This window comes from Hippopotamus amphibius, chromosome 17 (assembly GCF_030028045.1).
Source record: "Hippopotamus amphibius kiboko isolate mHipAmp2 chromosome 17, mHipAmp2.hap2, whole genome shotgun sequence".
NCBI lineage: Eukaryota > Metazoa > Chordata > Mammalia > Artiodactyla > Hippopotamidae > Hippopotamus > Hippopotamus amphibius.
In genome coordinates this window covers 39,747,704-39,771,099 of record NC_080202.1, presented here as the reverse complement: position 1 = coordinate 39,771,099, position 23,396 = coordinate 39,747,704, and the positions used below count along the sequence as shown (strand labels likewise).

Here is a 23,396-nt window from a genome sequence, read left to right as displayed (position 1 = left end):
TCTGAATGTAAATGACCTGATGATTCATGATCCTATGACTGGTGAGTGGCCTGTCACTCTCTGTCACCTTCTCATACCCCTCATACCCCTTCGGTCCCAGAAGGCACCTGAGTCCAGACCCTGAGTGAGGCCGGATTGGAGGGAGGAGCAGGGGTGGGAGGGGCAGGGAAGAGGGTGTCTCCTCAGAGCTTAAAAGGGGCTCGTACCACTTCCTCACCAGACAGAGGCCCGGCACAACCTTCCTGTGTGGTCACAGCCGCCAAGAGTGTCATGGACCTGGGTGAGTGAGCCTCCCCGCCGTGAGAGAGAGCAGTTACCGGGGTCACTTGGACACCCAGACGGACTTTGTGGAATGCTGGTGGAGGATGGGGGTGGAAGGCCTGGCGGAGCCTCCCAGAGAAATCAGGCGGCTTGGGTGGGAATCAATGACTGCTCCAAGAGCATGCCACCCTGTCCTCCCAGGCACTGAGGGTGCACCTTTCAGATCTGGGGCAGGGGGTAACCGTTGGTACCAGGAAAGACAAGGGGGTCACAGCTTTCAAGAACAGTAGGAACTGCAGAAGGTGGCAGGGCTGGGGTTGGTGGAGATCTGGCCAGCACCTGTTCTGTCTCAGCCTGCTGCGATGGGGCAGGCTCTCAGGGACCTGTTTCATCAAGGAAAATTCTCCTTGGAGGGCTCAGGACCCTCCACTCGTCCTCCAGTTCCCACCTTTCTCCCAGGCTAAATAGGGGTGAGAATCTCTGCTCTCTTAGAGTTATGATAAGGAGTAGATTAAGGGTGAGTGCATTGTGTAAATGACACTACACAACGCAATGCAAGCTGTGTTAATTTTCTCTCTGCTGCACATCCCATGGGCAAGCTGTTGCCTCTTGCCGGTTAAAGGTTGGGTGGGCAACACAAAATGAGACCACAGGGGCCTTCAGCTGGGAGAAGTCACAGCCAGGACCTCCAGCACAGTTCCCAGCCTCACTTACTTTTTCTACCCGGGGAGATGACTCATCCCTTTCAAAAGTTGGTCCTCTGGTCTAACCTCGGTCTTAACTAGAGGGAGTCCAAGGGAGGCCCCAACAAGATTCAGGGAGGGGGCTCATCAGGCTCCAGACACCCCATTTATAAATCTCAGCTGAGGAGTCAGGCCCGGCTGAGGCTACAAAGGCCAGGTTCCTGGATGGCTCGTTCTCACCAGCAAACAAAGCACCACGGCAGCCTCAAAGCCGCAAGGGGTGGCTTTAAAAAGTGAAGGTTCCCGTTCACCCTCTGCTGTCCTCACACCCCTCCCAGCCACACCACAGCCTCTTGCCTTCATGTCTGCTTTTCCCGCCCACCCGGAACCCTGGGTGGACCCAGAAAACAGCTTTTAAAGGGCTAAAGTAGCTTTCCCACCCACTGACTGAGAACTCCTGGAAGACAGGGTCTGATCCTTGCACCTCTGATTCCCAGGTGCTTTGGGGGTGTGAGCAGAAAATGTTTGTGGAATGAATGAATGAATGCACGCATGGCATCAAGAACTCTGATTTTAGTTTTTAAAAATCTCCTCCAACTTCCCCTCCTCCCAGCAGCCTGCCCTCGAATCCCACTCCCCAGACATCCACCCCCACTAACCACAGTCCCAGCATGCAGACGTCGTCCCCTGGAGACCCTGATCCTGCCTCTCTGTGAAATAAACCAAGCAGGTCCCCATGGTGCACTGGTAAAGGTTGGGAAACTGGCTCTCCGGAGCAGACCCTGGTGTGTAGTTCTTGCCAATTTCATAGTGTAAATTCTCCCACCGTAGCTGATTTCAAGCCGTGAAATGACTGAGCACAGAGTCGGAGAGAGACGTGCACCCCTGGCTCAACGAGCCCATGAGAGCAGCCCCAGCACAGCACGGAGGGTCCTCCTCCCAGGGCTAGTTTTGGGGGTGCTAGACTCACAGGCGTTAATGCGGGGAGGGAGGTCCGTTTCATGCAGGAAACCTCTGGTCCAGAAGAAAGGGGTGTTCTTACTGCTTCACTCAATTCGAGAGAGCCCCCACGGCTGGCAGAGCCCCAAATACTGGTAGGAGGGTCACCGCGAGACTCTTTGCTCAGATTAGGCTCTGGGGCTCTGGGCCGTTGGTAGGACGGGTGGGCCACAAAGGATCTGTTTCTCTCTCTTTGTCAGCTCGGCAGGGAGCCCACGGTGGGTGAGGGGCAAAGTTTCTGTTACACAAAATGAAAACACCCAACCAGGGCTGAGTTGATCTTTTTCACGATTTGAATGAGCAGCCCCGAGACGCCTTCCCCATCTTCAAGAAATGGGGCCTAAGACTTCGGTTAGAATTTTCCAAAGCAGAGAAGAGACAAATGAGCCGTCAGCTACTCATCTCTCACAGCTCAGCCAGTGATGGGGGCAGAGGGGGATGATAAAGAAATTCAGGGCCAATCCCTCCTGGCCTCTGGGGAGGCTGGCTGGGGTGGGGTGGGGGGAGCCCTGCAGCCTGGCGGAGCTATTGAGAAATCTCTCCTCTTTGCTTGGTACTTTCAGTTGACTGTCATTGTTGGAGGAATGCAGGCAGGACCAGTCTGGTGGGGGAGAGACACACATGTCAATAAACCACTGCAAGAGAGGGAGAGAGTACTGATGGGCTAAGAGCAGGGTGATTGTGAAACCTAAAGAAATGAATAGTGAGTGTGTGTCTGAGGAGCATTTAAGTTGGGTTTTGAAGGACGTGTAGGAGTTCTTAAACCAGAAAAGGCAGAGCAAGGGGCCCAGGATATGGCAGGGATAGCAAACTCAATGGCTCAATTGTAAACGAGGGAATGGGCATAAGATGTAGTAAGTGGAAGGCAGTAAAGTGATTCAGAGGGTACAAGCCCCACCTCAACGTATCCAAATCCAATTTTTTGCAAACTCCGTGTAGCCAAACTGAATACCCTGGGGACTCAGCCTGCAGGCTTTCAGCTGGTCAGCTCTGACAAGTTGACGAGGGTGTAAAGAACCCGGCCGTGTCAAGAAGGAGAGGAGACAGTAGGGACAGGGAGGGCCAATCTTTAAGATTCCATGTGGCATTGTTAAAAAGTTTGGGCTTTCTCCTGAAAGCATTGGGGAGCAGGCAAAGATTTTTCTTTTTCAATTAGGCAAGTTAAATAATGTGATCTGTGTTTCAGAGGAGCTCTGTGGCAGCGAAGCCTTATGTCAAGGGAGAAGTGGGGCCAGATCTGAGATGTTAGGAACTGGAAGCAACAGAACCGGGTGACCAATGGGATGGAGGAGAGTGAGGATTCCCTTTATGCCCCACAGAGGTCCCTCTACACAGCAGGCTCAACAGAAATGAAGCAGTACAAGTTCCATTCGGAAATCTCAGATTCATCTCTTAGCAGCTGTGTGGCCCCAGACAAGTGGCTTAACCTCTCTGGGTCTCTATTTTCTGCAGTATGGAATGCGACTCACAAGGGCTAACTCACAGGATATTAGAAGGGAGAAGAAGATAAAGCCTGAGAGGCAGCACGGAAGAAGAGTTAGGAGTGTGGTTTCTGAAATTAGGTGGATTCAAAGCCCAGCTCCACTACCAGTTGTGTGACCCTGGGAAAGTTACTAATCTCTAGTTTCTCTTGCTGGGAGCTAAGGTTGGAGTTCTAGGGAATTTCCTTTTCGTTGTGATCATTACTAGGAACTCAAGAACTCAGAAAATACCCAACATATAAGTCAACCACTCCTCAACCCCTGAGATTCCCAACTTCTCTGGCCCCACCCAAACTGCTGCCCAAGACCAGTTGCTTTATGACTTTGTAACAGACAGAAATAATTTGAGTCAAAGCCGTTGACCAGGCCACACACCAGAGTTCCCCTAAGTTCCTGTTTGGTCACCTTTCTTGAAAACAACCTATTCTGGTCCTAGAAGATCCCTGCTCCACAGCCCTCTCCAACACACCGGGAAGGAGACCTCACCTACACGCCCCCTCCAGCTCCCCCTCATAACCCCCCTCCCCCAGCCAGTGGCAAAAGGACTAAACGGGGCACAGGAAAGGGGGTTGATGGCGTGAAGTAGAAACACAACTCTTGCTCCTCATGTTTCACCCGTTGTGACATCAAAACCTTGAGGTTTCTCGGTTCTCACTGACAGTCAGAGCGGGCTTTCTCTAAAGTAACCGAAAGACTCGTACGTGTTTAAAGAAACCTCGAGCGCTGCACATCAAGATGAGTCAGTGGAAGACAGGCAGCTCGTTGGACCATGAAGAGAGAGTGCGTAAGGGTAGAGATGTGGACTCAAGCTCAGGGGCTCTTGGGATAATTCAGCAAGGAAGGGGAATGAGAGAGGGGAGCGGTGATGTGGCAAAGAGATCCATTCCCACCCAGGACTGCAAACGTGCAGGTGCAAGCTGGCGACAATGGGACAGTGGATGCATGTCCCCAGAAACAGAAGACGCAGCTAGGAAGGCAGTTGCAAGTAGACAGTGGAGGGCTTGACTGCCATGCTCAGTGTCAGGGCATCACCCTTAGGGCTGGGTGGAGAGGGCCTAAGGATTTACAAGGAGGGCACAGTGAGGGTTGGCATCAGAGCTATGCTTTAGGAAGACCCAGCTAGCAGTAGTACTCAGTATAACATGGGAGAAGTGTCTGTTTATTTATATGGCTTGATGCCCTTCTTCCTTCCCCCAAGACCCCCCAAGCCCAGAATCCCAGCCTTCGGCACATTCCCTGGAGCACAATGGCAACTTGGGTGTCATGCCACAAAATTTCCAGCAGGTGGTGCTGTGGCTAAGCACACAGAATCTCTGGGACTGTGCTGTTGTTGCCTCTTACGAAGCAGAATCCCTTGCTTGCTGGCAGGGGGTCCCCAGCCTCTAGAAGGTGCTAGAAGCAGGGTCCCAAGCAGTTATCTACTGAGCCTCCTAAGACTGGAGGTGTGACAGGCCGGCGAGTCCTGCCTTGTATTCATTTCTGGCATCACAGTTACTGACTCTCCCCTGTGGTCTGGTCCAGTTAGGGTAAGGGGGCTGCAAAGGTGAAGAGGGCACAGCTCCCAGACTGTTAAGTGAGATACGACTTCTATATAAATCACCCTGTGAACTGTCCCCCCTGCTCAGCCCCTTGGAGGAAAGAGGTTCCAGGTCCTGCCCTCAGCTCAGGCACGAAGGAGGACTGAGCTGCCAAGGCCCACATCAGGCCTTGAGAGAACCTGTGAGAACCTGGGGTCTCAACCTGCTGTTCAGACCCAAGAACAGCCTCCTGACTTCCAGAAGGTACCCGGGCTCTGACTCTGTTCTGGGCAGGCCAGGCCAGGCCTCTTCCCACCGTGTTTCCCCTTCACCTGGCTCCCAAGGCCCCAGATTAGAAGCAAGTTAAAGAAGAGAAGACATATCCACACACTTCAGTCGAGCAAAAAAAAAAAGTAAAGTAGCTACCTTAGGGAATAGTCTCCAACCTACCACACAGCCACAGGGCAGGGTCCCAGCAGGGCACCTTGGGACAAGGGCAAGCGAGCCTCCAATCATTCACTCATTCAGCAGCACACAGTCCCTGGGCACCGCCTGGGTTCTGGGCCTGCACTGGGTAAAAGAGACGAGGGCCCTGCCCCAAAGGCAGCCTGAGGGCGTGGGCCGCGGGCACCACCAGTCAGCGCCGGACAGATAACAGTTGGATGACAGGCTATTTTGGGGAGCCTCGTGGGTCCTGGGAGAACTTTCCTGTGTGTCCTTCAGAGGCCAGTAAGGAACACGCCTCCACACAGCCCTGTGAAATCTCTCTACTTCCTCAGCCAGCCTCCCTTGGGAAACACTCAGGGCTTCATAGGTGGCTGTCCACTCACCTGGGCGCAGGAGAAATGCTCCCCGTTGGCTCCTGGCACCAGAGCGGGGCAGGACACACACACACACACACACACACACACACACACACACACACACACACACCCCACCTCCACCACCACCACCTCAGGGTCTTGCTTCCTGCATACCATGGAATGGGAGGGGGTCGCTCAGACCGAGGAGTCAAGGTCAGTTGAAGCTCAGCCTTGAGCGGTGGTCTGGGCCAGGATGGGCTTTCCAACTGCAGAAGAGGCCCTGAAGAGCCACAGGAGGGGGGCGGGGGGGCTGCCCTGCATTCTGATCCCGCTCCTTTCCGGGACCCCTTATGGAGCAGACGGGGAAGAGGAGGTGAGGACAGGGCGGCTGGGCAGCTGGCCAGGCACTCCAAGGCACAGTCTGGTTCTCACATTCTCAAACGTGGTGTCTGCAGGGTGTGAAGCCAGTTCCCCACAGTCTCCCCAGCTCCGTGGCTTTGTTTCGTAACAAAGAGTCATTCCTGCCAAGCAACAACTTTCTCACCTTGTCTCCTGCAGGGAAGCCAATGAAGAGCGTGCTGGTGGTGGCCCTCCTCGTCATCTTCCAGGTGAGTTGTCCCGCCAAGGAAAGCTCTGTTCCCTCCCACACAACCCCCTCCCCAAGCCTGCTCCTTCCCAAGCCCGAGCCCCGGGTTGTGGGGGAGTCACTGGGCATTTGCTGGAAAGAAACAGACCCAGACACAAATCTGTCATTCATTCAGCTGTTGGCCACCCTCTCCATCTGCTGAGTGACCCTAGAAAGCCACACATGTGTTCTCTGAAATTCCTTTACTCCATTTCAACTAAAACATGGGGGGAAGCAAGTTACCCCACCTTCCCCACCCCATGTCCAAGATCCCCATCCTGGAGGCAGAAAAGTGGACTCCTGAGTTCTTGGAGAGAGCTCTTTGCTTTGCAAAAAGCAAAGCCTGTGAGGTTACTGGGTTTTGCACATATATGCCCACACCCACGCTTGTAAATCTTCGTATGTGAGCTGAGAAAAGCCCCAGCAGTCTGGTGACTGGTTACTGTCTTATCGCCCCAAAGCCATCTCTCTCCCCCAACCTGCAGCCAAAGACTCCCCTCGAAGCCCCAGTTCCCTTTTGTGAAATAAAGAGACTGGCCTGAGCCTCACGGGGGGGTGCGGGGGCGGATGGGAGCACATCCTTTAGAGGGGCCCAGAACTCTGTAGGAGCAAAGGCCCCCAGTTTATAGGTTTCAGCTTCTCCGTCCCAGATGTGAAGACAGAAAATCTACCCCCACCAAGTGCCAGAGTTAGAAGAAACTAACTCGAGGTGTCGACTCTCCCCCATTTGCTGGGGTTTGGAGCTCTCTTGAAGGGGGAGGGGACGGCTGAGGTCAGAGCTGGAGAGGCAGTGCTTCAGAATTTGGCTCTGCCCCAGGTCTGGAGGCCAGAGAGGCAGCTTTCCAGGAGCTCCGGCCAGGGGCAGGCCCCAAGTTGGGCACTGTTCCCAAAACCCCATCCCAGAGGCCCCCTGGAGCTTGGGCTGTAGCCCACAGCCTGGCCTCCTTCCCCAGCACCACTCCCTCCCTTCCGTCTCTCCTGTTTCCAGGACTCCAGAGGGGCTGGAAGGTTGGGGAGGGGATGAGGGATAGCTGGGCTCATCCTTCTCCATACTTGGGGGGATGGGGGTGGGGCTGTGGGCTGCTGAGACGTCAAGCCGGGTGGCCCCTGGCACAGGGGGCAGGTACTAAGGAGGAAAAGAGCAGGCAGACGGGTGGTGGGAAGCACACATCACGGAGGCTGGGTGTATTGCCCTCCAAGGCCCAGAGCCCACTGACGTCCAGGGACACCTTGGGCCTTGGGCATTATCCTGGGCGACCAAGGGCAGCCAGCCTCTTCCAGGACTCCTAGGCGCCAATCGTGCCTGGAAAAGGCCAAAGGGGTTGCCACGGACTTTTCTTCTCGAGACAACAATACCCAAAAAAAGGCTCCTGGACGTGATTAGGTCCTCACCCTGTCCCCAAGCAAAATAGCCATGAGTCCAGAATTTGGAAGTGAGAAAGAGACAGGGTAAAGGGAATTCAGCAGACTGGGTTCCCCTTCTGGCTGAGTACCCTTGAGTGAGCCACGTGGCTTGTCCGAGAGCCCCCCTTTCCTTACCCCTACAGTCCCTCCAGTTCCCCAGTTGTGTGAAGATCCGTCACATTGGGCTGCCCAGGGCCCCATTGCCAGAGGAGGGAGCTTCCTGAGGCAGTCTTCCAGCCCCGCTCCCAGCCCCACACAGCTCAGCCATCCCGCGTACCCCTCTTCATTGATAAAATCACAGCAGGCTGCCTGACCCTTCACCCCGCCCTGCAGATAGGCTGAAAAAAGCCCTGAGCCGCTGAGCCCTGCTGGCTGGGACCTGCCAGAAGAGACAGCGAGGGATAGAGAGGAGAGAGGTGGGGGGAGAGGGTGGGAGGACGGAGGGAGGGAGGGCGGAGACGGGGCTGCGCTTCCTTCCTGGGCCGGAGAGAACTCAGTCACGGCCGAGGCTGTGGCCCCGCCATCCATGTGGCCCGTCGCCTGAGCTCCTGACTCAAGCCCGGCGCCCGTGCCTCAGGCCCCAGGGATCCATAAGTCTTCAAGGCACTCCCTACCCGTGATCACGGCAGCTTGCCCCAAACCAGGGCTTTGTGGCCTCTTAACAGAGCTGTGCCTTCCTCTCTTCTCACTTCAGGCCCTCCTCAACCTTAGCCCAAGTGGATTTTCCCTCAAAAGCTGGGGTAATTTTGTAGGCCCTCCTCCCTTGGAAAGTTCTTTCTACCCGCTTCCAAAGGAGGCTCAAAAAGAAAGACACCCGATCCCGCTCTCTTGGAGTTTCCAGCAGGCAAAATAAAACCTCCGTGGAGACAAAATAATGCCAGAATCTGAGTTAGGAACCTCACGACAGCCATGTGGAGGAGATAGCATTCATCTCCATTTCACAGATGAGAAAACTGAGGCTTGGAGAGATGAAGTGTATTTAACCAGCCCAAGGCTCATTTGGCCCCAGAGCCCAGACTATTTCCAGTCCACCGTCAACACCTGTAAGGTCAAGTGTCTCAGAAGAGTTGGCAAAATCAGACCCTTGCTTCTTATTAGAAATGCAGAATCTCAGGCTCAAACCCAACCTGCTAAATCATTTGATTAAGATCTCCAAGTTCGTGTGCATGTTAAAATTGAGAAGCACCAATTTCAAACCAAAGAACCACCTGGAAAATTTAGAAAAACAGATCCCTGGGCCCCAGCCTTTGAAATTCTGGTGCAGTGGGTCTCAGATGAGATCTGAGAATTTGCAGGTGACACTGACTGCAACTTGAAACCACTGCTCTGGACAGTCCCAGGGCAGCAAGATTTAGACCCTCTCAGCTAAGCTGGATCGTGTTCCCCTGGTTCCTTCCCCGCAGGTGTGCCTGTGCCAGGATGAGGTCACGGACGATTACATCGGAGACAACACCACCGTGGACTACACGCTGTACGAGTCCGTGTGCTTCAAGAAGGACGTGCGGAACTTTAAAGCCTGGTTCCTCCCGGTCATGTACTCCATCATTTGCTTCGTGGGCCTGCTGGGCAACGGGCTGGTCATGCTGACCTACATCTATTTCAAAAGGCTCAAGACCATGACCGATACCTACCTGCTCAACCTGGCCTTGGCGGACATCCTCTTCCTCCTGACCCTTCCCTTCTGGGCTTACAGCGCGGCCAAGTCCTGGGTCTTTGGGGTCCACGTTTGCAAGCTCATCTTTGGCATCTACAAGATAAGCTTCTTCAGCGGCATGCTCCTGCTCCTGTGCATCAGTATCGACCGCTACGTCGCCATCGTCCAGGCCGTCTCGGCCCACCGCCACCGCGCCCGCGTCCTTCTCATCAGCAAGCTCTCCTGCGTGGGCATCTGGGTGCTGGCGGTGGTGCTCTCCACCCCGGAGCTGCTGTACAGCGGCATCCAGAAGAGCAGCAGCGAGCAGGCGCTGCGGTGCTCCCTCATCACCGAGCACGTGGAGGCCTTGATCACCATCCAGGTGGCCCAGATGGTGGTAGGCTTTCTGATCCCCCTGCTGGCCATGAGCTTCTGCTACCTCATCATCATCCGCACCCTGCTGCAGGCACGCAACTTCGAGCGCAACAAGGCCATCAAAGTGATCATCGCCGTGGTCGTGGTCTTCGTAGCCTTCCAGCTGCCCTACAACGGGGTGGTCCTGGCCCAGACGGTGGCCAACTTCAACATCACCAGCGCCACCAGCTGCGAGCTCAGCAAGCAGCTCAACATCGCCTACGATGTCACCTACAGCCTGGCCTGCGTCCGCTGCTGCGTCAACCCTTTCTTGTACGCCTTCATCGGCGTCAAGTTCCGCAGCGACCTCTTCAAGCTCTTCAAGGACCTGGGCTGCCTCAGCCAGGAGCAGCTCCGGCAGTGGTCTTCCTGTCGCCACACCCGGCGGTCCTCCATGAGCGTGGAGGCTGAGACCACCACCACCTTCTCCCCGTAGGAGGCTCCTCCGCCTGGACTAGAGGGACCTCTCCCAGGGCCCCTCGGATCGAGGACAGGGAGCAGACGACCCAACAGCTGCTGAGGGAAAGGCCGTTCTGGCCATTAAGGTTTATCTCGTGGTGAAAACCCAAGCCACGGAAGACAGATGAGCCAGAACCCTAGCTAGCTACCTCAACCAAGGTTGCAAAGAGACGCGGTTGATAAGCTACCCCAGATCCAGCAACACTCCAAAACCAAGGTCGTTGTCTCCCAAATCCCAAATGAGAGGTGAAAGTCGAGAAACGGTTCACACCTCCTGGAGTGAAGGGGTAGGCGCTGGTGAGATCTAGGGTGGTGGAAGGGGCCTGGCAAGTGTTCCGAATCAATCTTCTAGAAAGAAATCCTCCCTGAGACTCAAGGCGAGGTCTTCCAGAAAGCAAGGCTTTGTCCCCAAGACCAGAGACAGCGGGGCGACTTCTCACCTGGGCGGGGGAAGAGGGTTGCCAGTGACTCAAACTAACTCTCTGAATCCCTCCCTCCATCCCTCTTTTTCCTCTGTCATCTGAGCCAGCAAGAAACAGCAGTCTCCGAGCCTCCTAAAAGCACACTGGCCCCTCGCCAGCCACTTCTTCTCGAGCTCTCCACGCTGAAGGGGTGTGGTGTTTCCCGCAGGCCAGGCCCGGCCACAGCCATGTTCCCAGCCAGGGCTGTGGGGCAGGAATGACGTGTGGCCAGCCCTTCTCAGGTCTCAGCTCTGCTAGGAAGGGAGGAGAGGGCGGGGAGAAAGGTTAGGGGCTGGGGGTGGGTGACGATGCTGGCTGCCACCGGCCAATGAGCTGCTTCTTTGTTCTTTGCCACGGGGACAAAAATCTCTCATCTTACTCTGTTTTCAATTCATTAAGACAGCACATTTTAGTCATACACAAATAAAAGTTTTCCCCTGAGGAAACAACAGCTTTAAAAGAAAGAGGAAAAAAATTTTTTGGTAAATGGCGAATGAGTGTATTCTTGTTTTGCAAACCCCACACCCCATCTGACCACCCCCACATCCCTTTTCTCCCCCAGGCTTCATTGTTCAGAGATGCTCAGAACCATGAGGTCTGCTGAGCTATGCTCTGAGCCCTTCCAATGACACAGGCCCAAGAGGCTGAACAAGGTAGGAGGAGCAGAAGGGCAGGGTGTCCAGCTTGCAAACACCCTTCCAGAGCTCACAGGACAGAGCCCAAGCCTGTGCAGTCAACAGTGACCCAAAGACATGGTCTGAGCTGAGCTTTGGAAAGAACCAAGTTGTCCCTGTAACCTCTGTAGCTGGAAACTCTTCTTGACCCTTAGCAGCGTTTACACACTGTCCTATTCATCTGTGAACAGGCTCAGTCTGGAACGGGACCCTTTGTCAGTCCCCCCAGGCTCCCAAAACTGGTATTTAGAGGGAGGCCTCTCCCTGACACCTACCTACCATAGCATCCTGGATCCAAGAGGCTTGGAATGGAACACATGTGATAGGCTGCACCCTTTGCTGGATGCCTGAGAGCTAACCCTTGACCTTCCCTGGCCACTGTTGCAGCAACAGGCTTCCGTAGTATGGACATCCATCCTGGAGGGGCAGGGATCTAGGAACAGCCACAGACCCTACCACAGGCCCAAGATCCATGTGGGTGCCCTAATGCCTGCCCAGTCCCTGACTCCTCCAAGCCAGAGAGCGTAGTCCAAACTGTGATGTATGAGGAGGGTCTGCAGGTGGGAGGGAGCTGAGACACTCCGGGAAAGGTGAGTCCCTCAAGTTTCCAAAGTGAAAAGAGCCTCATTGAAAATGGAGCCTGCCTGGAAATGAAGTCCATTCTCTCATCCCCTGAGCGTGTTACATTACCCTTCTCCGCGGCATGCACTGGGCTCGAGCGGGGCACCAGCGCCCTGAGAAGGATGAGGCTGGCACGTGAAGCAGTGGCACCAGCAGCTGCGTTAATATTAATAGGTGCGGCTGCGTGGGGTGTGCGTGAGCTGTGGGGCGGGAGGGCCCACCCCAGAGCCACTGGGGGGCCAGTGCGTGGGGTCGGGGGCGGGGAGCACTGGACGTTCCTGGAGGGGAGGAATGCAACAGGAAGCCAGGCCAACCACCCAAATATGCCCCCTCGGGTTCAAATAACATTTTTCTAAAATAATTGGACACCTCCAAATATTTACAAAACCCTCAGCCACGTTCATTCCCCAAAGTGCTGTATCTCAGAAGCTCTGACCTCAGCTCACTGCTGGCCTGGTCGCTGCTCTCCTGTGCCTACCCTGAGCTTGAGGGGATCCCTGGGAAGAAGGAAGAGACTCACTGGGGAGCCCAGCAGGGCCTCTGTCTCTCTCATCTGCCTCATACAACAGGCCGTCTTCCCGGGTTCACCGCCCCCACGGCCCCTCTGAATCTCCCCTTCTTTCCTTCACCAATCCCTTGTCCCCGCTTCCTCCCCAGCTACAACCCCAGGCTACAAATCTGCCCTTTTAGCCAGAAGCCCCACATCTCTCGAATCATGGACTCGTGGGGCTGCAAGGAACCTCAGGAATCAGCTGGTCCAACTCCAGTCGTTCTCTATTTGGGGAAATTGAGGTCCGGGGGAGGAACTGACTTCCCTAAAGAGACATTGAAACGTGGGTAGAGTGGATAAACTTGCTTTGGGGGCCTGAGGATCTGGCAGGACTGCAGGAGGCAGGCAGGGGAAAGCAGAGGCCCTGGAGCCTGGCCCACTTGGAATCTCATCTCTGCTGCTTCCCAGCTGTGTGACGTTCAGCTGTTGCTCAACTGCTCTGAATCTCAGATTTCTCAACAGCAAAATGGAAAGGATTTGGCAAACATTTAGCACAATGCCTGGAATGTGGAGTGCGGTGTGAGGAGCACGGACTCTGCAGCCAGACTGCCTGGTTTGAATCTCAGCTGCACTACCTGGGCTGGCTCCTTAGTCTCTCTGTGCCTCAGTTTCCTGATCTGTATAATGGGAATGATCATAGTACCTACCTCCTAGGGTTATTATGAGGAATAAATGAATTCCTATACGTGAACTGCTTAGAAATCCTTACAAAGGTGTTGCTGGTAATCATTGAGATGTTTAACGAATGGTAGCTTTAAAAAGTTGCCATCCACAAAGAAACTAAATTCATTTCCATCCCCATACAATTTATAAATCAAGCCAGAGGGCGACTTTGAGATTAGCCTCTGCTTCCCATCCATTGTACAGGTGAGTCAGCTGAGGCTCAGAGAGGGAAATGACTTGCCTGAGGTCTCCCATGAGCTCTAGGTAATGCTAGAACTTGAACCCAGGTTCCATCCAGAGCTCTTCCTCCAGCCCGCCCACCTCGCTTGTACACATCCATCCCGGCACATGCCAGCCTCACCCCAGACCGTCCAGCTTTCCTGTGGCAGGCACTGTCCCTCCTCTTGTCCTGTGGCAGGTCCTTAAGGAGAACCTTACCTCCCCCTCTTCAGTAGTTCCCGTCCTTGCCATTGGGTTGGGGGGAATGAAGTGCAAAGGAAATACGGCAGCAGGTCGAAAGGAAAGCAGACAACTGATCAACTGATCTTTTTAAGAAAGGATCCTCTCTGGGAGTTAGGTTCTCAGTTGCATTTCTGTGTTGAGGGTGAACAGTTGGAGGGAGAAGAAACTGGCCTCTGGGGGTGGGGGTTAAGGCCCATGGGATGAGGGGAGGGAGAGATTCTGAGAGGTGAGCAAGAAGGCAGGGGGAAGGCGGGCAGGGGTAGGTCCTAAGGATGACACGGCTGGGGGCCAGGCTTGGAGAGTATTCTTGGTGAGTAGGAAGATGCCCCCACCTACACACACAGTACGCGCACATTTCCCCAGGCCTCCCAATCTCAGGTGGGGAGCAAGGGGCTATGTTTCTTCTAGAGACTGGGGCCCACAGCCCTCTCTGCCAGGAGGGGTTAGAAATGGCCCAGTTTCCCTGGTCTGAGCCTATAGAAAAACCCAGAGTGGGAAAGGGGGGAATCTCTCCCTTAACTCGAAAGAGCAACCCTGTCAGCCCCCTTAGCCCCCACCCCATGGGAGAGGCACTGCAGGAAGTAGGAGCCCCATTGCACACACACACACACCACACACACACCCCAGCCCCACACCACCACCACCACCCTGTCGTTTGCCATTTGCCTTGTCTCGGGCCCAGAAGGAGACACAGACAAGGGGTCCGCTGCAGAGACGATTCACAGTCCTCGCTCACCAGCCAGAGAAGCTCTAGCCTAACGAATGAGTCAAACTGATCACATCCAAACTCAGACATGAGGGGACGTGGATTCTCCCTCGGGCTCCTCTGTGTGCCTGCGTGCGTGCGTGCGTGCGTGTGTGTGTGTGTGTGTGTGTGTCCCAATTCAGACTTCTCAGCAGCTGTCAGTTCTTTCCCTCCCACGTTCACTTTGAAGGTGGGTAGAACCTTATTTTTGTCTATTGTTCATCAACCCCAGGGAATTCACTTGCTGGGCTGTTCTATGCGTCACAGTGACCGCTACAGAGTGTGGCCTCTGGGTTCTCATCTCTGGGTAAATAAACATCTCCCTGCAGGGCAGGGTGGGGGAGGGCTTTGCCCGGTGCTGAGGGCCCCAGTCCCTCTTGGGGCAGTAGGTCCCAAGGTCAGACAGCAAGAGGGCAAGAGGGCAGGCGAGGAAACACATCTGGTCCCAGAGTCCTCTGGAGCCTGGGTCAGAACTTGCCCAGCACAGAGGAGCTGATCATTGTTCTAAGTAAATATCTGACATTGTGACGTTCAGCAGATGCCGCAGATGACCTGCCCCCAAACTCTTTCCCAATGTTTACAAAGAGGCCTGGGAATGTGTGCACATTTATCTTGTATGGTTTATGCAAACTGCACTCAGTGCCGAGCAGGATCACGGTCACATGCAGAGGCTGAGGGGTGCATTCTTCTTCCCGGGCTGGGGGTGTTGGGGGGGCGTGGCAAAGGCTTGTGGTCAAGTCAGGCACCAGGAGTCACCCACAGCACCGGCTCTGCCTCCTGCCCATCCTCCCTGACAGCTGGCTGCCTGAGCTCCGCCCCTCTCTCTACCACACACCTGCTCTGCTCACCCCTAGTTCAGGGATGCTCACCTGCCCATGCAGTGCTGCTGGCAACCTCTGGACTCGGGAGTCCGGGGAAAGAGGACAGGGGAGAAGGATGGGGCCTGGGCAGTTCACAGACACATCCCTCTACCTGCACCTCCCAGAGCAAGACCCACCTGGAATCCTCCAATCCCGTCAAGGGCAGAACTTGGATAGTTGTCCAAGAACTACATCTGCTCCGCCCCCAGTCTCCCTCCTAGTTACCCCACCTCCACCCAGGTCCCCTTACCCCTAAACTTGGGGAGACCATGGACTACTTGGAGCTTGTGAGCTTTCATTGCTGGGAGACTCAGAGCCTGGGTGACAGCAGGTGAAGGAGGGGAGGGTCATGGAAGGGACTGCAGGAAACACGGAGCCTCAGGGTGGAAGAGACCTCGAGGAGGCGGGGGGCTGACCTAGGAGGGGAGATGGGCTCACAGGTACTGAGTGCCTCTGATGTGCCAGGACTGTGATAGGTATACTGCCTCCTGCTGAATCCTTATGACAACAGGTGAGGAAACTGAAGCTTAGAGAGCCTGTGTAACTTACCCAAGGTAAAGCAGGTAGCAAGAATAACTACAGCTTTATTAGGATTTTATCATGTGCTACACACTGTACTAAGCCACACATCTTATCCCATTTAATCCTCATAACAACCCTACTCGAGTCCCATTTTACAGAAGAGGAAACTGAGGCTCAGAGAGTTTAAGTGACTTTGTCAGAATCACACAGCTACCATGTGATCAAGCTACTAAGTGATTTCGACTGGTTCTAGCTGGCCTCCTAAGCCCACGCTCTTGCCACTCCATTACCCAGGCCAACTAAAGAGCTGTTCACTCGTTACCAAATACACACAGCCAGCCATTGTGCTAGGTACAGCCAACATTTCTCAAAACCCACTGGACGCAGAGCACTGACCTGGGAGGAGGGAGAAACAAATGACAAAGACACAGCCCCACATGCCCAAAGGGATATAAACCCACAGCTGGGTAGCAGCCAGGTCTTTGCTGCTCCCTGAGAGCTTGGTCTCCCCTTCTGTCCTCCGGGCCCTGCTTTCCCCGCAGACTTCCTCCGCAGACTAACCCTGCAGGGCTAGATGCTCAGGAGGCAGGTGTCCTGGCTCTGCCACAGGCTCACTGGGCAGCACTGGTAGGTCGCCTCCCATCTCTGGGCCTCCGTCACCTTAGCTGTGAGATGAGGGAGCCGGACTAAATGGGTGGGGTCAGCCGGCAGGGCTCTGGGCACACTGATGCTTGGAAGAGGCGCAGAGGGAGTGGGTGAGGGGCTGAGGAAGCTGCCCCACCCCCAGCTGTGGTTTCTGGTGGGGCCACCGTGGCAACAGGTGGAGGGAAGTGACTGTCACCCATCCAACAAAGGCAGTAAAACAAAGGCCTCCCGGGGCACTGTGGGAGCAGGCAGCCAAGACGCCAAAAATAAAACACACACCTTTCCTTTCATAGACCCCAGCAGCTGCGGAGGGGCCTGGCCTGGGGGTTGTGAGGAAAGAGTCAGATTTCACGCCCAGCCCGCCCCCCACACGTGCGTGTGTGTGCGCACACGTGCACACACACATACACGCAGTGCACTCACTCATATACACGAGCCGCTTCATGGGTCTAAGACCCGTGCAACCGCACAGGGCGTGCACTCAGGAGGACCCACACCTGGTTTAATGCTCAGCTGTCTCCGTCTTGAAATTCTGAATAATTTTTGAATAAGAGGCCCAGCATTTTCATGTTGGGCTGGGCCCTGCAAGCTCTGTAGCTGGTCCTTCGGGTATTCACCAAATGTTTAAGGAGCACACCAACCATTTACATCAGAGAGTGCGTGTACCTCATGCGTGTGCACAGAAGTATAAATACACACACACACACATCCAGCAACAGCCCCCTCAGCCCTCATGCACACTCACTGTAGCACACACACATGACCCAGAGGGCCGAGGATGCTCACAATTGACACTCAGACACCTGCACCCCCATTGGCACCTTTTGATTGACTTTAATATTGGGGGCAACAGAACAAAGCACTAGGGAAGGGCCTGGTGGGAAGATAGATTCATTTCCTCTACCCCCCAACATCCCCAACAGCTACAGCCAGCTTCTCTCATCCACCTGGGACCAGCAGCTGGGACCAAAAGAAAGGAAGGAAAGAAAGAGTGTGGATAGTGGATGGATCAATGGGGAGGAGGCAGGGCATGGGGGGAGAGGGAGAGAGAACAGCAGGGCAGGGGCCGAGTCTCCAGGTGAGTGAGCCCAAGCTGTGGTCCCATAAGAGTTTAAAAGGTCTTGGACCCAAAGAAGTAAGAACAATGACCCTGACCTTCCCAAAAGTACAGCGACCCCCACCCCATCCCAGAAGAGAGGCAGTTCTAAGGTCCCCACCTCTGCTTCTTAGTAGCCACAGGGCCTGGGGCAAGGCACTTAACTTCTCAGCCTCAGCCCCCTCTTCAAGTCCTCACTGCAGGGTTGTCAGGCAGGCACGGATACTATGGCCTCGCCTCCTGGATTCTCCCCAGGCCTGGACATCTTGTCTCCTTGTCAGGCCTTGCAATCTGATTGTGAGTTCAGAAACTCCAGACCTCTCCCTTCCCAGCCAGATATAAAAGTTAGAGATGGACCTAGCCCAACATCCTCCCGGGTACCGTCAGCATCCTGAGATTCCTTTTGGTCTCGCTGTCCCTCCCCCCACAAGCCAAGGGGACCCCAAGATCTGCAACTTTTTGTTCCTCTTCTACTTTCTGCTCCCAAACCTACCGTTCCCTGCTTAAAACTGTTCCAGGCTCTGCCCTTTCCCTGAGAGTCCAGTCATCTATTAGGTGGTACCAGACACCAAGGAGTCAATTGGGAAAAAAATCGGCTCTAAGGGGAGTCTACCGTGCTCTTGTGCCTGTCCCCATTACGGTCACCCACGTGGGCAGAAGAGCCACCTGAGTGACCACCATAAGAACCTTGATTTCACTGGAATTCTTACTGTGGCATAGGTCCCTCAGACTGCCCCTCCCCCAAAATGTTCCCTCGATTTACTGAGAAGGAAACAGAGGCATCAAAGAGTGAAAGGATGTGGGCAAGCAGCGGAGTTGAGATCTGTGGTCTTTCTGATCTGCAGCCCCTAGGAGACCAGACAGAGTGGTCCTTCCCTGCTGCCTGGCCTCTCTAGCACGCAGCTGGCTCCCATTCCCCAGGCCAGCTGGTGAAGGGGCGGTTCTGGTCATCAGAGGTCCCTTGACAGGGAGGAGGGAGCAAAGCAAAGAATCTGGCATCCGATTCCCACACCAACTTCACCATTTACCTTCTGTGTGACATCAGCAAGTACCCTCTCCTCCCCAGCCTCAGTTTCCCCATCTGAAAATGGACGCAACGCTGTCCTAACAACTTTCCTAGAGCTGTTGGGAGAATTCCATTCAATGAGATTGTGGATGGAGGAGCTCTCTGTGACCGCAAAGTGATAGGAAAATAAAAACTCTTTTTGTATTGTCTCACTTAATGATCTCTAACCGGGAAATTAACACACAACAAGGGCCTCATCTTGCTGGTGACCAGACGTGAAAGCCTCCAGCCTAGACACTGGTCTTTGGGAGGGTAAAGATAGACACTCTTCCCATGATAATCAGTCACTGGAATAATTCCCCTCTCAGGGCGTGGGTGCCTGCTTTGACCTTTCAAGGGTAATTTTTTCCCCCAGAGATGTAGGAGTGAGCTCCCCTGACACATGAGAACAGAAGTCACTTGCTTTGGCTGCAGGGTGAGAGGAGCGGCATTGCCGCACCTGTGTGCTCTGATAACATGTGGTCCCCGGTGAGTCTCTTCTGTGCCCCTTTTTGACCACAGTTCCTTCCAGGAAAGGAGGCTTCAACCACCGAACGTCGCAGGTTCATACCAACTCCTGATTGGCTGGCCTAGCCCAGTGCCTGGCACAGAATAGGTCAAAAACATTTGTGGAGTCAATGTAACCATAGTGAATCTGGGGTCTTTCCATACCTTTGACTCATAAGTTTTCAATCTACCCAAAAACCCCTGCATTGCAGAGATATGTCCGGGCTGATGGGTCCCGCTATGGAAAAAGGGCTGGTCAGGGGCAAAGGTAAGAGTGCCCTTTCAGACGTGCTGTCCTAGGAGAGTCCCACGCAATAAATAGATGACCTTGACCTCCAAGGTCCACCCCCACCCCAACCAAGCACCAGCTCAGAGCCATCCAGCTCTGACTCGGGTTCCTCTGCAAATAGATGCTGTTTCCATGGGAACTGAAACCCCTTTTTTTTTTCCCTCCAAGACACTGTAATTTCCAGCACGGTCTGTGCAACGTCAGTATCGTAACCTCGTGGCGAGCTGCTCCTCCAAGTGTGTATCCAGAGCAGGGCAGCTGAGCTAACCCGGAAAGGTCACGGCAAGGCTCCCCCCCCCCCCACCACCACCACACAAGAGGGGCCTCCAGTGGCCATGGGCCCCAGCCCCCGCCCGCCTTCCCACTGCGGAGGGGCCCACAGAGCAGGCAAAGCCAGAGACAAGTCCTTGAACCTTCCCGAGGGAGGCCTGGGGAGGGAGGGGGGGTTGCCGACGGGGGCTCATTTCCAGTAAGAAGTGGGAGGGAAGAAAAAGGTCTCAGTCTGGCAGCCTGGGGCCCAGCGATGGGTAACAGATGATTTCTGGCTGCAGGGGGAGGGGAGGTTGTGCTCTCAGCAGTTGGATCATCAGCTTCTATTGTCTGAGCCTCTGAGGAAACAGCCACAGAAGCAAAAGCACAGTGGAAAGAGGACTCAGGGTGCTGGGAGGGTGGGGGTGACTGGTGGCCAAGGCAGCGGGGAGAAGAGGACGGAGGGGCTGCCCTTCCCGGAAGATGCTCTGCTGTCTGTCCCCGCATCCCACTCAGGCTCCGGGCCTGGCAAGGGAGGTCCTTCCCCAGTCGAGCCCTGAGAAGACAGCCGTCCCGGCCAGCGCCTTGGCCACCATTTGCGAGAGACCCAGAGCCGCAGGACAAGGACCCAGCTGAGCCCGCTCGGATTCCTGGCCCCTGGCGGCCGTGCTTCTGCCTCCTACCACCTGGAAGGGCAACAGGGAAAGTTCTCTCTCCGGGCCCCCGGGGCAGCAGGGCCCAGGCCCTCAGGGGGGCCCCAGCAGGGGAGTGTGAGCCAGGGCTGGAGCCTAGATGCCTTTGAACTAGGGTCTTGACCTCACTCGTACTCCGAGCACCCTCGTCAGCAAATGTGGCCCCACAGGAACGCCCACTCTCTCCCCTTCCAAGGCTGTGTTGTGGGCGAGGTGAGGAAACTGGTGTGAAAGTGCTCAGCGCCCGGAGCCCTTGTTGTTGTTGTTATTATTCCCTGCGGGGAGAGTTCCACCCCACCCGGTTTAACCCCAGGCTCCGCACGGCCCACCCCTTCCCGCGGAGCCCCCGCTCACAAGCCAGGGCGCTCAGGCCCCCGTTCCCCGATTACGCAACTGGGTCCACCGGGGACGCTTCAGAGCCGGCAGGCGGCAGGAGGGGAGAGGAATGCTGGAGGGGAAACAGGATGTGGCCGGTGTCCCACCCGCGCAGATGGGCAGCTGCTTTCTGGGGACCCCGTGGCTGGGGAGCCGAGCCGTGGGGGCCTGCTGGCCCCAGACCCCAGCTCTCACCCTCCTGCCCTCGGCCATCAGCACTTGCGGAGGCCACGCCAGCTCAGGCCACCTCCCCACTGCAGCGTGTGGTTAGCGACAGCAGTCAAACCACTGACCTGATTTTCTGCAAAAGGGAAAAGATAATAGGGCACTTCCACGTGGGCGGCACACACAGCCTCGCGCGTGCACACACACAGACACACACACAGTGGAAACTTTCTCTGTCTCCTTGACAGGAACCCAGCCCTGAGAGAGAGAGGGAGAGGCTGAAGCTTCTGCACCAGGAGCTTCCTGGGGTACAAAGCTGGGTGTTTACCTGTGGTGGGAGGCCTGAGTTTCCGGAGCCCTCCTGCCAGGGGACAGTGCCTCTAACATGATCCGAGTCTCCGGGAGGCTTCTGCTTTCCTGCAGGGGTGATACGCTCCAGCAGGGTGGGGCCGTGGACCAGGCCCCGGCAGACTCCTCAGCTCCGGCACTGTGCTGAGCCTCCACAAAGGGATTCAGGAGAGCTTCAACCCCCCTCCCCAAAGGACCTGAGAGGTCCTGGGTGGACATGTTTGCACATAAACAAACGTCTGTCATCCCCGCACTTGCTCTAAACCTGGGGTCCCAAGGGCCTCAAAAAAAAAATCTTGGGGCCAGATTCTGCCATCTGTAAGGAGTGAGGTCTTCTCAGGCTAAGTTCTCAAGGATGGGTACCTGTCTTTATTATCCATCACCCTTAACGGCAGCCACCTTCCTCTGGGCCTGGGACAGCACCCAAAGGAGCAGCTGAGGGGATGAACTCAGCACTGGCCACCCACCAACGTGTGGTCTTAAAGATGCACCACATCAGAGCGGAAGGGACACCAGAGGTCACAGGCCAGCTCCTTAGGGACATGCCTAAGGCTTGAAGAGTCCTCAGTTCCCACTCCCAGTTACCCATCCTCTCTACTTCAGCTGCTGGTCCTAAACCCACAGCACTAGCCGCACCCAGTAGCTTATAAGAAATGCAGATGCTCAGGCCCCAGACCTTCAAAATCAGGATCCACCTTTTGACAAGATCCCCAGTCGATTCCTCAGCCCAGGTCTAGGCCTCCTAGGAGCTACCTTCTACCCAAAGAGCTGCAGAGCCGTGCCCGAGAGAGGCTGCAGCCAGCCCACTTGAGTCACCACCGCTTTCCTCTCCCAGCCAAGAGAGTCAGATGAGGTTGACGTAGCTGTAACCTCAGAAGGTCCTCGCTGCCCATGTGGAAGATGGGCAGGATGCAACAGCCCCTCCTGGACTACCTGGTCACCCTACCTCCTTCCACCTTCCAGACTTTGTCTTTCTTTTTTTTTGTCTGCATTGGGTCTTCATTGCTGTGCATGGGCTTTCTCTAGTTGTGGCCAGCGGGGGCTACTCTTCGTTGCAGTGCGGTGGGAAGCCTTCTCAGTGGCTTCTCTTGTTGCGGAGCATGAGCTCTAGGTGCGTGGGCTTCAGTAGTTGCAGCATGCGGGCTCAGTAGTTGTGGCTTCCGGGATCTAGAGCGCAGTCTCAGTAGTTGTGGTGCACAGGCTTAGTTGCTCCCTGGCATGTGGGATCTTCCCAGACCAAGGATTGTACCCTACATTAGCAGGCAGATTCTCAACCATTGTGCCACCAGGGAAGTCCCCACACTTTGCCCTTCTTAAATCAAGGGGCAGTGATGGGCAGTGGGCCATATACAAGGTCTCATCTGGTCCGACCTAAACTTTTAAGGCCTCTGGCTCACCCACTCTCTAGCAGCTGATGGCCACGACGTTTCCCGTTCTGCCTACCCCTGGCCCTTGGCTTGTGTCCTTTGGCTAACCCTATTCCAGACCCCAGACTAGAGCCCAAACTTGGGTCTCTGCTCCCTGCAGGCAATCAGCACTCCAGCTGAGCCCCAGCCTGCTTCAGGGAGAGGTATCCTGTTGGTAAGAAGGCATTTTGGCTGAACTAGAAAGCCATTAACAGCTATCAACAGCCCTATGGTGTGAATATCATTGATTCCTTTACTGCTATAACACTGTAGTGCAAATTAGCTACGGGCTCTTTTTCAGTTGGCTGGCAGAGAGTTGGATGGGACATCTGGACTGTCAGGTTTTGATAGAGGAAGCTGGCCTCGGGAAGGAGAAAGCATAGGTCCAGCTACTTTCCATCCCTCCCGCCCTACTCCGGCTGGCCCCTCAGCATGTCTCAGCCCCACTCTGTCCTAGGGCAAGGGATGCAGGAGGAGTCTCCACCCAGAGGTCTGCACCTGCAGGTGAAATTACCAGTTTCCTGTTTTCTCCAGTCACCTGGCCTGGGATTCTGAGAGTTCTGTAAGGAGCGGGGTTGCCTCCACCTACCTATGGGTATCCCATCTCAGAGCTCTGCTTTTAAGGCAGGCATCATATCCCCCATGAATTGAAGAAGGAAGAAAGGAAGGAGAGAAGGAAGGAAGGGAGGAAGGAAGGGAGGGAAGGAGGGAGGGAAGGAGGGAGGGAGGAAGGGAGGAAAAA

At 55.2% G+C, this 23,396-nt stretch overlaps 1 protein-coding gene across 1 annotated transcript; it reads left to right on the top strand.

The window, feature by feature from the left end:
* The first annotated feature begins 224 nt into the window (after positions 1 to 224).
* Positions 225 to 11,205, top strand: CCR7 (C-C motif chemokine receptor 7). Its single transcript, XM_057716065.1, has 3 exons — positions 225 to 280; positions 6,303 to 6,352; positions 9,177 to 11,205. The coding sequence occupies exons 1-3, from the start codon at positions 271 to 273 to the stop codon at positions 10,254 to 10,256; spliced, it is 1,140 nt and encodes a 379-aa protein (XP_057572048.1). The 5' UTR covers positions 225 to 270; the 3' UTR covers positions 10,257 to 11,205.
* The last annotated feature ends 12,191 nt before the right edge of the window (positions 11,206 to 23,396 follow it).

Coding starts and splice junctions, on each gene's coding strand:
- CCR7 (XM_057716065.1), top strand. Junction 6,353..9,176: donor CCCTCCTCGTCATCTTCCAG/GTGAGTTGTCCC, acceptor CCTTCCCCGCAG/GTGTGCCTGTGCCAGGATGA.